Source organism: Oncorhynchus mykiss, chromosome 23 (assembly GCF_057628025.1).
Source record: "Oncorhynchus mykiss isolate SJ-2025 chromosome 23, ASM5762802v1, whole genome shotgun sequence".
NCBI classification, from domain to species: Eukaryota; Metazoa; Chordata; class Actinopteri; order Salmoniformes; family Salmonidae; genus Oncorhynchus; species Oncorhynchus mykiss.
The window spans coordinates 3,197,907-3,215,722 of record NC_143044.1 but is presented as its reverse complement, the minus strand read 5'-3'; the positions used below and the strand labels follow the sequence as shown (position 1 = coordinate 3,215,722).

Genomic DNA, 17,816 nt, shown 5'->3' with positions numbered 1-17,816 from the left:
AGCAAGAAACTGCTCTAATTCTTCAATGTTTAATGAGTGCCCTCCAACTGCTGTTTTCAGATCTTGCCATAAGTTTTGGATGTGATTCGATGGACACTCCAAAACAGTCCAGCATCTCTTACTGAATCATTCCTGGGTGCTTTCTGATGTGCGTTTGGGGTCGTTTTCCTGATGAAAAACCCATAACCTTCAATGGGGACCCAGTTTTTGGACACCGGGTTGAACATTGGACTCCAAAACACCTGATAATCTGCTGATTTCATGATGTCTTGCACGCATTCAAGGCTCCCAGTACCAGAGGCAGCAAAGCAACCCCACAGCATTATCAAACCTCGCCATGTTTGACTGTAGGGAGGTTGTTATTTTCTTTGAATGCTTCATTTGTCTGTCAGTAAACACTGTATTGCCAAAGAGCTCTAATTTCATTTTGTTGGTCCACAGAACATGTTCCCCAGGATTTAGGCTTGTTTTAGGTGGGTTTTTGAGTTCAATCAGGTTTTCTTCTGTCTCCTTCAGCAGTGGAGTCTTTCTATGATTTGTTTACCAACAACAAAATGAAGCATTCAAAGAAAAGAACACCTACCCTACAATCAATTATGGGGGAGGTTCGATAACGCTGTGGCGTTGCTTTGCTGCCTCTGGTACTGGAAGCCTTGAATGTGTGCAAGACATCATGAAATCATCAGATGATCAAATCAAAGTTTATTTGTGTCATGTTGTCTTGTCTCTGTCCTTTCCCTTCACCCTGTCTCCCTCTGCTGGTCGTTGTTATGTTACCTTTTCTCCCCCTCTTTTCCCCAGCTGTGCCTTGTCTCCTCCTAATTACCCATTCACCCCGTTCCCCACCTGTTCCCTTTTTCCCTCTGATTAGGTCCCTATATCTGTCTCTGTTTCTGCTCCTGTCCTTGTCGGATTCTTGTTTGTTTGTTTATGTGTCTCATGCCTGAACCAGACTATCATCGTGTGTGCTGCAACCTTGTCCTGTCCTGTCGGAATCTACCTGTCCATCTGAGCCCACGTATGTTCGTCATTAAAGTACTCTGTTTGTTAATTCGCTTTTGGGTCCTCATTCACGCACCATAACAGAAGAATCCGACCAAGAATGGACCCAGCGACTTCGGATCCTCTCCACTCAGCCGTCGAGATCCAGGGAGCGATGCTAGGCAGACACAAGCAGGAATTGTCTGCTGCTCGACATGCCGTTGAGACCCTGGCCACCCAAGTCTCCAACCTCACAGAACAGGTTCACCATCTCCGCCTCGATCCACCGGCCACTTCCAGGGCTTTCGAATCTCCGGAGCCCAGAATCAATAACCCGCCGTGTTACTCTGGGGAGCCCACTGAATGCCGCTCGTTCCTCACCCAGTGTGATATTGTGTTTTCTCTCCAGCCCAACACTTACTCCAGGAGCACTGCTCGTGTCGCCTACGTCATATCTCTCCTTATTGGACGGGCTCGTGAGTGGGGCACGGCAATCTGGGAGGCAAGGGCTGAGTGTATTAACCAGTATCAAGACTTTAAGGAGGAGATGATACGGGTTTTTGATCGATCTGTTTTTGGGGAGGAGGCTTCCAGGGCCCTGTCTTCCCTATGTCAAGGCAATCGATCCATAACAGACTACTCTATTGAGTTTCGCACTCTTGCTGTCTCCAGTGGCTGGAACGAGCCGGCCTTGCTCGCTCGTCTTCTGGAGGGTTTCCGCGCAGAGGTAAAGGATGAGATTCTCTCCCGGGAGGTTCCTTCCAGCGTGGATTCCTTGATTGAACTCGCTATTCGCATTGAGCGACGGGTTGATCTTCGTCACCGAGCTCGTGGAAAGGAGCTCGCGCTCTCCGTCGCCTCCCTCTCCGCATCACTACCATCTTCCTCTGCCGGCTCGGGTGCTGAGCCCGTGCAGCTGGGAGGTATCCGCATCTCGACTAAGGAGAGGGAACGGAGAATCACCAACCGCCTCTGTCTCTATTGCGGTTCCGCTGGTCATTTTGCCACTTCATGTCCAGTAAAAGGCCAGAGCTCGTCAGTAAGCGGAGGGCTACTGGTGAGCGCTACTACTCCTGTCTCTCCTTCAAGATCCTGCACTACCTTGTCGGTCCATCTACGCTGGACCGGTTCGTCAGCTTCCTGCAGTGCCTTAATAGACTCTGGGGCGGAGGGCTGTTTTATGGACGAGACCTGGGCTCGGGAACATGACATTCCTCTCAGACAGTTAAAGGAGCCCACGGCCTTGTTCGCCCTGGATGGTAGTCCTCTCCCCAGGATTCAGCGTGAGACGCTACCTTTAACCCTCACTGTTTCTGGTAATCATAGTGAAACCATTTCTTTTTTAATTTTTCGTTCACCTTTTACACCTGTTGTTTTGGGCCATCCCTGGCTAGTTTGTCATAATCCTTCCATTAATTGGTCTAGTAATTCTATCCTCTCCTGGAACGTCTCTTGTCATGTGAAATGTTTAATGTCTGCTATCCCTCCTGTTTCCTCTGTCTCTTCTTCACAGGAGGAGCCTGGTGATTTGACAGGGGTGCCGGAGGAATATCACGATCTGCGCACGGTGTTCAGTCGGTCCAGGGCCACCTCTCTTCCTCCACACCGGTCGTATGATTGTAGTATTGATCTCCTTCCGGGAACCACCCCCCCCCGGGGTAGACTATACTCTCTGTCGGCTCCCGAACGTAAGGCTCTCGAAGATTATTTGTCTGTAGCTCTTGACGCCGGTACCATAGTCCCCTCCTCCTCTCCCGCCGGAGCGGGGTTTTTTTTTGTCAAGAAGAAGGACGGGTCTCTGCGCCCCTGCATAGATTATCGAGGGCTGAATGACATAACAGTGAAGAATCGTTATCCGCTTCCTCTTATGTCTTCAGCCTTCGAGATCCTGCAGGGAGCCAGGTTTTTCACTAAGTTGGACCTTCGTAACGCTTACCATCTCGTGCGCATCAGGGAGGGGGACGAGTGGAAGACGGCGTTTAACACTCCGTTAGGGCACTTTGAATACCGGGTTCTTCCTTTCGGCCTCGCTAACGCTCCAGCTGTCTTTCAGGCATTAGTCAATGATGTCCTGAGAGACATGCTGAACATCTTTGTTTTCGTTTACCTTGACGATATCCTGATTTTTTCACCGTCACTCCAGATTCATGTTCAGCACGTTCGACGTGTCCTCCAGCGCCTTTTAGAGAATTGTCTTTTCGTGAAGGCTGAGAAGTGCACTTTTCATGCCTCCTCCGTCACATTTCTCGGTTCTGTTATTTCCGCTGAAGGCATTAAGATGGATCCCGCTAAGGTCCAAGCTGTCATTGATTGGCCCGTCCCTAAGTCACGCGTCGAGCTGCAGCGCTTTCTCGGCTTCGCGAACTTCTATCGTCGTTTCATCCGTAATTTCGGTCAGGTGGCAGCTCCTCTCACAGCCCTTACTTCTGTCAAGACGTGCTTTAAGTGGTCCGTTTCCGCCCAGGGAGCTTTTGATCTCCTCAAGAATCGTTTTACATCCGCTCCTATCCTTGTTACACCTGACGTCTCTAGACAGTTCGTTGTCGAGGTTGACGCGTCAGAGGTGGGAGTGGGAGCCATCCTTTCTCAGCGCTCCCTCTCTGACGACAAGGTCCACCCATGCGCGTATTTTTCTCATCGCCTGTCGCCGTCGGAACGTAACTATGATGTGGGTAACCGCGAACTGCTCGCCATCCGGTTAGCCCTAGGCGAATGGCGACAGTGGTTGGAGGGGGCGACCGTTCCTTTTGTCGTTTGGACTGACCATAGGAACCTTGAGTACATCCGTTCTGCCAAACGACTTAATGCGCGTCAGGCGCGTTGGGCGCTGTTTTTCGCTCGTTTCGAGTTCGTGATTTCTTATCGTCCGGGCTCTAAGAACACCAAGCCTGATGCTTTGTCTCGTCTCTTCAGTTCTTCAGTAGCCTCCACTGACCCCGAGGGGATTCTCCCTGAGGGGCGTGTTGTCGGGTTGACTGTCTGGGGAATTGAGAGGCAGGTAAAGCAAGCACTCACTCAAACTCCGTCGCCGCGCGCTTGTCCTAGGAACCTTCTTTTCGTTCCCGTTCCTACTCGTCTGGCCGTTCTTCAGTGGGCTCACTCTGCCAAGTTAGCCGGTCACCCTGGCGTTCGGGGTACGCTTGCTTCCATTCGCCAGCGTTTCTGGTGGCCCACCCGGGAGCATGACACGCGTCGTTTCGTGGCTGCTTGTTCGGTCTGCGCGCAGACTAAGTCCGGTAACTCTCCTCCTGCCGGCCGTCTCAGGCCGCTTCCTATTCCCTCTCGACCGTGGTCTCACATCGCCTTAGATTTTGTCACCGGACTGCCTTCGTCAGCGGGGAAGACTGTTATTCTTACGGTTGTCGATAGGTTCTCTAAGGCGGCTCATTTCATTCCCCTTGCTAAGCTTCCTTCTGCTAAAGAGACGGCACAAATCATCATCGAGAATGTTTTCAGAATTCATGGCCTTCCGTCAGACGTCGTTTCGGACAGAGGTCCGCAATTCACGTCTCAATTTTGGAGGGAGTTTTGCCGTTTGATTGGGGCTTCCGTCAGTCTCTCTTCCGGCTTTCACCCCCAGTCTAACGGTCAAGCAGAACGGGCCAATCAGACTATTGGTCGCATCTTACGCAGTCTTTCTTTTCGCAACCCTGCGTCTTGGTCAGAACAGCTCCCCTGGGCAGAATACGCCCACAACTCGCTTCCTTCGTCTGCGACCGGGCTATCTCCTTTTCAGAGTAGCCTCGGGTACCAGCCTCCGTTGTTCTCATCTCAGTTCGCCGAGTCCAGCGTCCCCTCCGCTCAGGCTTTTGTCCAACGTTGCGAGCGCACCTGGAAGAGGGTCAGGTCTGCACTTTGCCGTTATAGGGCGCAGACTGTGAGAGCTGCTAATAAGCGTAGAGTGAAGAGCCCTAGATATTGTCGCGGTCAGAGAGTTTGGCTCTCCACTCAGAACCTTCCCCTTAAGACGGCTTCTCGCAAGTTGACCCCGCGGTTCATTGGTCCATTCCGTATCTCTCAAATCATTAACCCTGTCGCAGTGCGACTTCTTCTGCCGCGATATCTTCGTCGCGTCCACCCGGTCTTCCATGTCTCCTGTGTCAAGCCCGTTCTTCGCGCCCCCGCTCGTCTTCCCCCCCCCCCCCCCATCCTTGTCGAGGGCGCACCCATCTACAGGGTCCGTAGGATTTTGGACATGCGTCCTCGGGGCCGTGGTCATCAGTACCTAGTAGATTGGGAGGGGTACGGTCCTGAGGAGAGGAGTTGGGTTCCCTCTCGGGACGTGCTGGACCGTGCGCTGATCGATGATTTCCTCCGTTGCCGCCAGGCTTCCTCCTCGAGTGCGCCAGGAGGCGCTCGGTGAGTGGGGGGGTACTGTCATGTTGTCTTGTCTCTGTCCTTTCCCTTCACCCTGTCTCCCTCTGCTGGTCGTTGTTATGTTACCTTTTCTCCCCCTCTTTTCCCCAGCTGTGCCTTGTCTCCTCCTAATTACCCATTCACCCCGTTCCCCACCTGTTCCCTTTTTCCCTCTGATTAGGTCCCTATATCTGTCTCTGTTTCTGCTCCTGTCCTTGTCGGATTCTTGTTTGTTTGTTTATGTGTCTCATGCCTGAACCAGACTATCATCGTGTGTGCTGCAACCTTGTCCTGTCCTGTCGGAATCTACCTGTCCATCTGAGCCCACGTATGTTCGTCATTAAAGTACTCTGTTTGTTAATTCGCTTTTGGGTCCTCATTCACGCACCATAACAATTTGTCACGTGCGCTGAATACAACAGGTGTAGTAGATCTTGCAGTGAAATGCTTACTTACAGGCTCTAACCAATAGTGCAAAAAAGTATTAGGTGAACAATAGGTAAGTAAAGAAATAAATCAACAGTAAAAAGATAGGCTATATACAGTGGCGAGGCTATAAAAGTAGAGAGGCTACATACAGACACTGGTTAGTCAGGCTGATTGAGGTAGTATGTACATGTAGATATGGTTAAAGTGACTATGCATAACAGAGAGTAGCAGTAGCGTAAAAGAGGGGTTGGCGGGTGGCGGGACACAATGCAGATAGCCCGGTTAGCCAATGTGCGGGAGCACTGGTTGGTTGGGCCAATTGAGGTAGTATGTACATGAATGTATAGTTAAAGTGATTATGCATATATGATAGACAGAGAGTAGCAGCAACGTAAAAAGTTGTTTCGGAGTGTCAATGTTCAACCCATGTCTGCAAACTGTCTCTGTTGAAGGTTGTGGGTCTTCCAGCAGGATAACAACCCCAAAAAACACATCAAAAGCATGCAGGATTTGATAAAAAAAGAAACGCTGGACTGTTCTGGAGTGGCAAGAGTCTAGATCTGAATCACATACATGACCTATGGCGAGAGCTGAAAAAACAGTTGGTGGAGGGCACCCCTCAAACATTGAATGATTAGATATGTTTGCTGCTGGAGAGTGGCCCAAATTTCCAGTAGAAAGATGCATCAAGCTCACAAGAAGCATTTGTTGGCAGTTATCTTGGCTAGTCATTTTGTTCATGCTATTTGTTTTAATAACTTAAGTTAACAAAAATGTAATTTGCTCTGCAATGTTGAAATTCAATAACAATGAGTGGAGACATTTGATTATTTTAATTTCAATTTATTTTAGAAGAAATAGGGAATTAGTTCAGAAAAGCGCAACTGTTTTTGCTTTTTTTTTTATGAGGAAAAAAATACAGACAGTGGCTCTAAGCAGAGTTGGTGTCAATTCCATTTAAAAATAGGGGGTTGATTGAAATTCCCTATATATTGGGAATCAAAAGACACTAAAACATAAAGAATGAAGAAAAACAAACGTTCAATTTGGGTTATAACAGTTTAATACATTTGTAGTAAGCAAGCCCAAAAGCCACGTAAGTTATTTTCTTATTTCTTTGGCATTACCATTTAATTACAGGAACTTTTACAGATTATGCCTTATATTAATTACAGATTGTGAGATTAAATTTACTCTGACAGTCAGCTTAATTCATAGTTGGATGTACAGTGGGGAGAATAAGTATTTGACACACTGCCGACTTTGCAGGTTTTCCTACTTACAAAGCATGTTAAATTAATTTGCATTTTATTGCATGACATAAGTATTTGATACATCAGAAAAGCAGAACTTAATATTTGGTACAGAAACCTTTGTTTGCAATTACAGAGATCATCCGTTTCCTGTAGTTCTTGACCAGATTTGCACACACTGCAGCAGGGATTTTGGCCCACTCCTCCATACAGACTTTCTCCAGATCCTTCAGGTTTCGGGGCTGTCGCTGGGCAATACAGACTTTCAGCTCCCTCCAAAGATTTTCTGTTGGGTTCAGGTCTGGAGACTGGCTAGGCCACTCCAGGACCTTGAGATGCTTCTTACGGAGCCACTCCTTAGTTGCCCTGGCTGTGTATTTCGGGTTGTTGTCATGCTGGAAGACCCAGCCACGACCCACCTTCAATGCTCTAACTGAGGGAAGGAGGTTGTTGGTCAAGATCTCGCGATACATGGCCCCATCCATCCTCCCCTCAATACGGTGCAGTCATCCTGTCCCCTTTGCAGAAAAGCATCCCCAAAGAATGATGTTTCCACCTCCATGCTTCATGGTTGGGATGGTGTTCTTGGGGTTGTACTCATCCTTCTTCTTCCTCCAAACACGGCGAGTGGAGTTTAGACCAAGAAGCTCTATTTTGGTCTCATCAGACCACATGACCTTCTCCCATTCCTCCTCTGGATCATCCAGATGGTCATTGGCAAACTTCAGACAGGCCTGGACATGCGCTGGCTAGAGCAGGGGGACCTCATGGATTTTAATCCATGACGGCGTAGTGTGTTACTAATGGTTTTCTTTGAGACTGTGGTCCCAGCTCTCTTGAGGTCATTGAACAGGTCCTGCCGTGTAGTTCTGGGCTGATCCCTCACCTTCCTCATGATCATTGATGCCCCACGAGGTGAGATCTTGCATGGAGCCCCAGACCGAGGGCGATTGACCGTCATCTTGAACTTCTTCCATTTTCGAATAATTGCGCCAACAGTTGTTGCCTTCTCACCAAGCTGCTTGCCTATTATCCTGTAGCCCATCCCAGCCTTGTGCAGGTCTACAATTTTATCCCTGATGTCCTTACACAGCTCTCTGGTCTTGGCCACTGTGGAGAGGTTGGAGTCTGTTTGATTGAGTATGTGGACAGGTGTCTTTTATACAGGTAACGAGTTCAAACAGGTGCAGTTAATACAGGTAATGAGTTGAGAACAGGAGGGCTTCTTAAAGAAAAACTAACAGGTCTGTGAGAGACGGAATTCTTACTGGTTGGTAGGTGATCAAATACTTATGCTATGCAATAAAATGCAAAATAATTACTTAAAAATCATACAATGTGATTTTCTGGATTTTTGTTTTAGATTCCGTCTCTCACAGTTGAAGTGTACCTATGATAAAAATTACAGACCTCTACATGCTTTGTAAATAGGAAAACCTGCAAAATCGGCAGTGTATCAAATACTTGTTCTCCCCACTGGATATAAATCCATCCTAAAGCAGACAGTTATGTTTATGAATTTGGATAAATGGGACACTTCAAGAAAAATAAGTTGCAAAAATGTGATTTTTTTAAAATGACTGATGAACTACCATTCACCTGCTGTAACCTGCTTTTATCTGGCACATCCAAAAATGTTATCTGGACATTCAGAAATGCCATCAAATCATTTTTTTATCTAAGAGTTCAAGAATCTTATCCCCATTGAGTTACGTTGACATCCAGGGATATGATCCAAGGTCCAAAAGGTCAATACATTCTGTGTTCTAGGTGAATTGGGAACATTTCTTTTTTATCAAGTTCAACTTATATCCTGAAGGTTTTGAGTCTTCAAGAACGTTCATAACAAGTGGAATAGATCACATTTGACTGTTTTGTCACTCAGATCAGCGAAAGCAGGAGCTTCCCACTCTGCTTCATTTTGCTGCAAAGTATGGGCTGAAGAAGCTTACCACAGTCCTTCTACAGTGTCCAGGTGCCTTGCAGGCCTACAGCGTGATGAATAAGAATGGAGACTACCCAAATACACTGGCAGAGAGGAGCGGCTTCTCTGACCTGAGACAGTTCATGGACGACTTTGTGGTAAGTCCATTGTTAGTATATTCATTCAGTGATGTGTTTATCTTGTATCTCTCTAGTGTGATCTCAATTTTGGAAAATGCTCTGGATTGCACAACAATGATTTCGAATAACAGCCACCGGTAAATCTTATTGTAGTAACTTTGTGAAATCATATCTTTAGTGAAGACTAAGACTATGTGCACGGTATCTTGTATGTAGGAGACGGCTGACATGCTGAAGTCTCATATCAAAGAGTCCATCTCGGCTAAAGAAGATGAGGACGTGTACGAGTCCACGTCCAACTCCTCTCGAGATATCATCATGAAATATTCCCTAAACCCCGGGTGCCAAGAAGACATCTATGAGTCCATGATGGGGTTAAGCCCAGACTACATGGAAGACCTATGTATGATTTATTACATGAAGTACCATTTCCCTTTGATGATGATGACGATGATGACGATGATGATGGATTACTATTATCTTTGAATATTTATTTCCCTCAGATGAGGACATGGGGAAGGCATTAGGAGAGTCGCATAACCCAGAAGAAAGCATACTTAGAAAATTCTTTCAAGGTAAATTGACAAAATACTAATGGTGGAAAAACCAATATCGATTATTCAATATGATATTGATATCGTTGGATATCGATAAACAGTGCAATCGAAAAGTATTCAGAATCCTTGACTTTTTCCACATTTTGTTACGTTACAGCCTTATTCTAAAATGTATTAAATGTTTTTTTCTCTCATCAATCTATGCACAATGCCCTATAATGACAAAGTACAAATAGGTTTTTAGAAATTTTTGCAAATAAAAAAACTGAAATATCACATTTATGAAGTTATTCAGATTTACTCTGTACTTGTTGAAGCACTTTTGACAGAGATTACAACCTTGAGTCTTCTTGGGAATGACGCTCCAAGCTTTGCACACCTGTATCAAATCGGGTTCAAGTCCGGGCTCTGGCTAGGCCACTCAAGGACATTCAAAGACTTGTCTCAAAGCCAGTTCTGCGTTGTCTTGGCTGTGTGCTTAGGGTCGTTGTCCTGTTGGAAGGTGAACCTTCGCCCCAGTCTGAGGTCCTGAGCAAGTTCTCATCAAGAATCTCTCTGTACTTCGCTCCGTTCATCTTTCCCTCGATCCTGACTAGTCTCCCAATACCTACCGCTGAAAAACATCCACACAGAATGATGCTGCCACCACCATGCTTCAACGAAGGGATGGTGCCAGGTTTTCTCCAGACGTGACGCTTGGCATTCAGGCCAAATAATACAATCTTGGTTTCATCAGACCAGAGAATCTTGTTTCTAATGGTCTGAGAGTCCTTTAGGTGCCTTTAGGCAAACTTCAAGAAAGGCTGTCATGTGCCTCTTACTGAGGAGTGGCTTCCTTCTGGCCACTCTACCATAAAGGCCTGATGGGTGGAGTGCTGCAGAGATGGTTGTCCTTCTGAAAGGTTATCTCATCTAAGAAATTTGGAACCACCAAGATTCTTCCTATAGCTGGCTGCCTGGCCAAACTGAACAATCGGGGAGAAGGGCCTTGGTCAGGGATGTGACAAAGAACCCGATGGTCGCTCTGTCAGAGCTCCAGAGTTGCCTAACCTTTCAGAAGGACAACCATCTCTGCAGCACTCCACCAATCAGGCCTTTATGCTAAATTGGCCAGATGGAAACCACTCCTCAGTAAAAGGCATATGACAGTCTGCTTGGAGTTTGCCAAAAGGCACATAAAGACTCACACCATGGAGCAAAAAGTTTCTCTGGTCTGTTGAAACCAAGATTGAACTCTTTGCCCTGAATGGGAAGCATCACATCTGGAGGAAACCTGGCACCATCACTACGGTGAAGCATGGTGTTGGCAGCATCATGCTGTGGGGATGTTTTTTAGCAGCAGGGACTGGGAGACTAGTCAGGATCGAGGGAAAGATGAACGGAGCAAAGTTCAGACAAATCCTTGATGAAAACCTGCTCCAGAGCGCTCAGGACCCCAGACTGGGGCGAAGGTTCACCTTCCAACAGGGCAATGACCTTAAGCACACAGCCAAGACAATGCAGGAGTGGCTTCGGGACAAGTCTCTTTATGTCCTTGAGTGGCCCAGCCAGAGCCCAGAATGGAACCCGATCAAACATCTCTGGAGAGACCTGAAAATAACTGTGCAGGGATGCTCCCCATCTTACCTCCTAGAGCTTGTGTGGATCTGCAGAGAAGAATGAGAGAAACTTAGCAAATACAGGTGTTCCAAACTTGTAGCATCATACCCAAGAAGACTCCACTCTGTAATCGCTGCCAAAGGTGCTTCAGCAAAGTACCGAGTTAAGGGTCTGAATACTTAAATGTAAATGTGATATATCCGTTTTAGATTTTTATTAACTTTGCAAAAATCTCTAAAACCTGTTTGTGTTTGTCATTACGGGTATTGAGTGTAGATTGATGATGGTGTCTGAATATAATCTGAATGCACTATAATTGTCTGCTTATGGGCCCTCAATGTTTGATGGGGTTCTCATTGTCTTTAAACTGGTTGGGTAAGTTGATGTCCCCAGAGCATTCACATCTGGCTCAAGGGGCAATTAACAGTTGTCTAAACTTCACTACGAAATACTGTACTGCATTGTACTGTAATTGGACTTGTGGACGTACTCTTTTTTTCAACAAATTGTGTGGCTTTTTTAAGGGAAACCTGATGCAGGTGTGGCCCAAGTTGGGGAGCATACAGCTAATGAAGAGGTGGAAGAACCAGAGGAGTGTGAGGAGGAAGACCCTTACAACATGTGTGCTCAAGATCAAATCTATGACATGGTGGACGAGAATGCAACCTATATCCCAGACATTTTAAACCGTCCACCAGCTCCAATTCCGAGACCTGTAACGTTTTCAGAGCCTGAGGAGTCCAAGACCTACATCTCAAGAGGTACATGACTGAACAGCACTAGTGTTCTCCAAAGCTATTAGCTAGTGCATAAGTCGCCAAACCAGCGGTGTATTTAAGGTCCAGGTGAATGACTATGCTTTTCACAGTGTTTTCGGGAAATGAAGAATCAAATCCACAGAGGAACCTCAGAGAAGTCCCATCAAACACAGGTACATATCAAATTGAACATCACTTGAGATTGTATTTTCTATGCATTGCACATTGCCCTGAATCACAGCTTCTCCACTAATTAGTTAACAATGTATGTGTCTCCAAACCTCCAGTGAGGCCTGTGAGTGACGGAGGGGCCACCTCCTCTTCCCACGACCCCTATGCTGGAATGAAGACCCCAGGCCAGAGGCAGCTCATAGCCTTGCAGGAGAAAGTGAAGGTGGGGGTCCTGAGTGTGGATGATGCTGTGCAGGAATTCAAGACCTGGCAGTTGGACCAGGATAGGAGATCTCAGTCTCTGCGCTATCAACAGGTACAGTAGTAGATTATAGTTAATACTAATATCTCTTGGCAGAACACAAGAAACCGATATTTTCTGTGGCCCGGGCCTAGCTTTTGGGTGTACAATGATTATCTGAAATACTACCTCCATGAATTCAGAAAATATTATTTTGTCACAGGAAAATCTGAAAAAATTACGAGACAGCATTTCCAGACGCCATAAAGAGAGGGAGAAGATTGGGAAGGAGATTGGTAGGCATATTTGGAGACTCTTCTATACTTTCCCTCTACATGTGACAAGATGTATTTTATAGGCTACTTCAACTGCAATTACAGTACCAGTCAAAAGTTTGGACACACCTACTCGTTCCAGGTTCTCTTAATTTTTACTATTTTCTACATTGTAGAATAATAGTGAAGACATCCCAACTATGAAATAACACATATGGAATAATGTGGTAACCAAAAAAAGTGTTAAACAAATCAAAATATATTTTCTATTTGAAATTCTTCAAAGTAGCCACCCTTTGCCTTGATGACAACTTTGCACATTTCATTTATCAAGCTACTGAAAAGTGTAATTTTTTTATTTTAATAGCCTTTCCTCTTTGACTATGCCTACAATTATGTCAGTCCAGAAGACAGCATTAGTGGTCACATTTGATCAGTTGTGTAAAGTACTTAAAAACTTCTTTGGGATCGGTGTCCATTCCACGGGACAGTTGAGGTAACGTAGGCTAATGCAATTAGCATGAGGTTGTAAGTAACAAGAACATTTCCCAGGACATAGATATGTCTGATATTGGCAGAAAGCTTAAATTCTTGTTAATCTAACTGCACTGTCCAATTTACAGTAGCTATTACAGTGAAAGAATACCATGCTATTGTTTGAGGAGAGTGCACAATTTTGAACATGAAAAGTTATTAATAAACAAATTAGGCACATTTGGGCAGTCTTGATTGAACAGAAATGCAATGGTTCATTGGATCAGTCTAAAACTGTGCATATACACTGAATCCATCTAGTGGCCAAAATCTAAATTGCATCTAGGCTGGAGTTATACATTATGGCCTTTCTCTTGCATTTCAAAGATGATGGTACAAAAAAATACAAAGAAGTTAAAGTAGCCTTTTGTTGTCACCAGCACAATGTGCTCTTGTGTAATGATCATGCTGTTTAATCAGCTTCTTGATATTCCACACCCGTCAGGTGGATGGATTATCTTGGCAAATTAAAATTGCTCACTAACAGGGATGTAAACTAATTTGTGCACCATTTTTTTGAGAAATAAGCTTTCCGTGCATATGGAAATATTTTATGGATCTTTTATTTCCCATACCAGAAACCGTTGATTGATGGCAGCATTTGCGCGAAACTGAAAGCGCGAACCACTGCTTTTAACCAGGGCAAGGTGACCGGAAACATGACCCAATACAAACAGTGTAGCTATTCAAACAAGCAATCAAACAAGTACAGTGCCTTGCGAAAGTATTCGGCCCCCTTGAACTTTGCGACCTTTTGCCACATTTCAGGCTTCAAACATAAAGATATAAAGCTGTATTTTTTTGTGAAGAATCAACAACAAGTGGGACACAATCTTGAAGTGGAACGATCTTTTATTGGATATTTCAAACTTTTTTAACAAATCAAAAACTGAAAAATTGGGCGTGCAAAATTATTCAGCCCCCTTAAGTTAATACTTTGTAGCGCCACCTTTTGCTGCGATTACAGCTGTAAGTCACTTGGGGTATGTCTCTATCAGTTTTGCACATCGAGAGACTGACATTTTTTCCCATTCCTCCTTGCAAAACAGCTCGAGCTCAGTGAGGTTGGATGGAGAGCATTTGTGAACAGCAGTTTTCAGTTCTTTCCACAGATTCTCGATTGGATTCAGGTCTGGACTTTGACTTGGCCATTCTAACACCTGGATATGTTTATTTTTGAACCATTCCATTGTAGATTTTGCTTTATGTTTTGGATCATTGTCTTGTTGTCTCAGGTCTTTTGCAGACTCCATCAGGTTTTCTTCCAGAATGGTCCTGTATTTGGCTCCATCCATCTTCCCATCAATTTTAACCATCTTCCCTGTCCCTGCTGAAGAAAGTCAGGCCCAAAGCATGATGCTGCCACCACCATGTTTGACAGTGGGGATGGTGTGTTCAGCTGTGTTGCTTTTACGCCAAACATAACGTTTTGCATTGTTGCCAAAAAGTTCCATTTTGGTTTCATCAGACCAGAGCACCTTCTTCCACATGTTTGGTGTGTCTCCCAGGTGGCTTGTGGCAAACTTTAAACAACACTTTTCATGGATATCTTTAAGAAATGGCTTTCTTCTTGCCACTCTTCCATAAAGGCCAGATTTGTGCAATATACGACTGATTGTTGTCCTATGGACAGAGTCTCCCACCTCAGCTGTTCATCCAGAGTGATCATGGGCCTCTTGGCTGCATCTCTGATCAATCTTATCCTTGTATGAGCTGAAAGTTTAGAGGGACGGCCAGGTCTTGGTAGATTTGCAGTGGTCTGATACTCCTTCCATTTCAATATTATCGCTTGCACAGTGCTCCTTGGGATGTTTAAAGCTTGGGAAATCTTTTTGTATCCAAATCCGGCTTTAAACTTCTTCACAACAGTATCTCGGACCTGCCTGGTGTGTTCCTTGTTCTTCATGATGCTCTCTGCGCTTTTAACGGACCTCTGAGACTATCACAGTGCAGGTGCATTTATACGGAGACTTGATTACACACAGGTGGATTGTATTTATCATCATTAGTCATTTAGGTCAACATTGGATCATTCAGAGATCCTCACTGAACTTCTGGAGAGAGTTTGCTGCACTGAAAGTAAAGGGGCTGAATAATTTTGCACGCCCAATTTTTCAGTTTTTGATTTGTTAAAAAAGTTTGAAATATCCAATAAATGTCGTTCCACTTCATGATTGTGTCCCACTTGTTGTTGATTCTTCACAAAATACAGTTTTATATCTTTATGTTTGAAGCCTGAAATGTGGCAAAAGGTGGCAAAGTTCAAGGGGGGCGAATACTTTCGCAGGGCACTGTATCAGTATAGAGACAAAGTAGAGTCGCAATTCAATGGCTCAGACACAAGAGGTATGTGGCAGGGTCTACAGTCAATCACGGATTACAAAAAGAAAACCAGCCCCGTCGCGGACCAAGATGTCTTGCTCCCAGACAGACGAAATAACTTTTTTGCCCGCTTTGAGGACAATACAGTGCCACTGACAAGGCCCGCTCCCCAAACCTGCGGGCTCTCCTTCACTGCAGCTGACTTGAGTAAAACTTTAAATGTGTTAACCCTCGCAAGGCTGCAGGCCCAGACGGCATCCCCAGTCGCGTCCTCAGAGCATGCGCAGACCAGCTGGCTGGTGTGTTTACTGAATTGGTCCACCCACACAGACAACATTGTGAAGAAGGCGCAGCAGCGCCTCTTCAACCTCGGAGGCTGAAGAAATGTGGCTTGTCACCAAAAGCACTCACAAACTTCTACAGATGCACAATTGAGAGCATCCTGTCAGGCTGTATCACTGCCTGTTACAGCAGCTGCTCCGCTCACAACCGTAAGGCTCTCCAGAGGGTAGTGAGGTCTGCACAACGCATCACCGGGGGCAAACTACCTGCCCTCCAGGACACCTGGACACCTGTCACAGGAAGGCCATAAAGATCAAGGACAACAACCACCCGAGCCACTGCCTGTTCACCCCGCTATCATCCAGAAGGCGAGGCCAGTACAGGTACATCAAAGCAGGGACCGAGAGACTGAAAAACAGCTTCTATCTCAAGGCTATCAGACTGATAAACAGCCACCACTAACATTGAGTGGCTGCTGCCAACATACTGACTCAACTCCAGTCACTTTAATAATGTAAAAATGTATGAAAAAATGTATCACTAGCCACTTTAAACAATGCCTCTTCATATAATATTTACATACCCTACACTACTCATCTCATATGTATATACTGTACTCGATACCATCTACTGCATCTTGTCTATGCCGTTCTGTACCATTCTCATTCATATATTTTTATTTACATATTCTTCATTCCTTTACACTTGTGTTGTGAAAGGTTGTGAAATTGTTAGGTTAGATTACTCGTTGGTTATTACAGCAATGTCGGAACTAGAAGCACAAGCATTTCACTACACTCGCATTAACATCTGCTAACCATGTGTATGTGACAAATAAAATTTGATTGATTGATTGATTTCAGCTCATGAAACATGGGACCAACACTTTACATGTTGCGTTTATATTTTTGTCCAGTATAAAATCATGATAATGTTACAGTAAAACACTTAAATGGAAATACTTTGGAACATATACTGTATGTACTGTATATATGACATTTAGCTTATTGTTGATGATTGATGCTTATTGTTGATCTTTCCTCTTCCCTGTGAGGTCTGGAGATAAGCGCCCCTTTGCAGAGGAACCTTAACTGGGGCTCGAACATGGCTGTGGAGTGTTCTGTGAATGAACCTGCCCCACAGGTCATGACCGAAACGCCTCCTGTGGCCCGGCCAATCCAGAGAAGCACTTGGAAGACTGGCAGTACCTCCAGCACATCTAGTGAGTCTTATCTGTCATTTTCATGTCACTGTGATATACTATCAAAAATGACAGCTGATGTAGTTTTGATGTTGGATATATTGCAAGATGATGTTAGCGTGGATTGTCTTGATCAATAATCTATTTTAGTAGAAAGATTATTCTATAAGAACACACGGTCATTTGTTGTGCTGATCAACTCTGATTATTTCCATATCATCTATGGTCATTATGTCTAAAAGATTAGACCGGTAGCTGCAGTTCTCTCCCCATTATTGTTGCTTTACTCAGCTCAGGGGGGGGGGAGTTCATCACATCCTACTGCAGGCTCTTAACTCTTCAAGAAATTGTTTTACATTTACTTGTCGTGTTTCTTTCCTGAGCGTATAGTTTTGACTTTTACTTTCTCAGGTAGTGGCAGCAACAGACTCAGCACACATAGTAACATGAGCTACAGCAGTGGAACTGAGCCTGAGTTTGAGGTAAGGCCAAATTGTTCTTCAAAGCCCAGTTCACGCAACACGCTTCTGGTATATTTATGTCTTTGTGAATACATGGCTTAGTCAACAAAGCTAAATAGCTTATCCTTATTCCTACATGTAGTTGCTGAGAGACATTAAATCCAATTGAGTCAAATCACCGCAAAAAGCGTTACGTTATAAACACCTTTGTAATTGATCTAAAGCATCTTGATATTTAAAAATCATACTTAGGAAGGCACCATGTACAGTCGTGGCCAAAAGTTTTGAGCATGACACAAAAATGTATTTTCACAAACTCTGCTGCCTCAGTT

At 45.0% G+C, this 17,816-nt stretch overlaps 1 protein-coding gene across 3 annotated transcripts in view; it reads left to right on the top strand.

Moving 5' to 3' along the window:
- Positions 1-17,816, top strand: part of pik3ap1 (phosphoinositide-3-kinase adaptor protein 1) — a 38,771-nt gene that overhangs the window by 11,908 nt on the left and 9,047 nt on the right. For all 3 annotated transcript variants that reach the window (XM_021580182.3, XM_036960131.2, XM_036960130.2), the window contains 9 exons: positions 8,905-9,101; positions 9,300-9,486; positions 9,587-9,658; positions 11,764-12,000; positions 12,108-12,170; positions 12,285-12,484; positions 12,633-12,705; positions 16,877-17,044; positions 17,435-17,505. In XM_021580182.3, the coding sequence (XP_021435857.2) occupies positions 8,905-9,101; positions 9,300-9,486; positions 9,587-9,658; positions 11,764-12,000; positions 12,108-12,170; positions 12,285-12,484; positions 12,633-12,705; positions 16,877-17,044; positions 17,435-17,505 (1,268 nt within the window). The remainder of the gene's footprint in view (positions 1-8,904; positions 9,102-9,299; positions 9,487-9,586; positions 9,659-11,763; positions 12,001-12,107; positions 12,171-12,284; positions 12,485-12,632; positions 12,706-16,876; positions 17,045-17,434; positions 17,506-17,816) is intronic.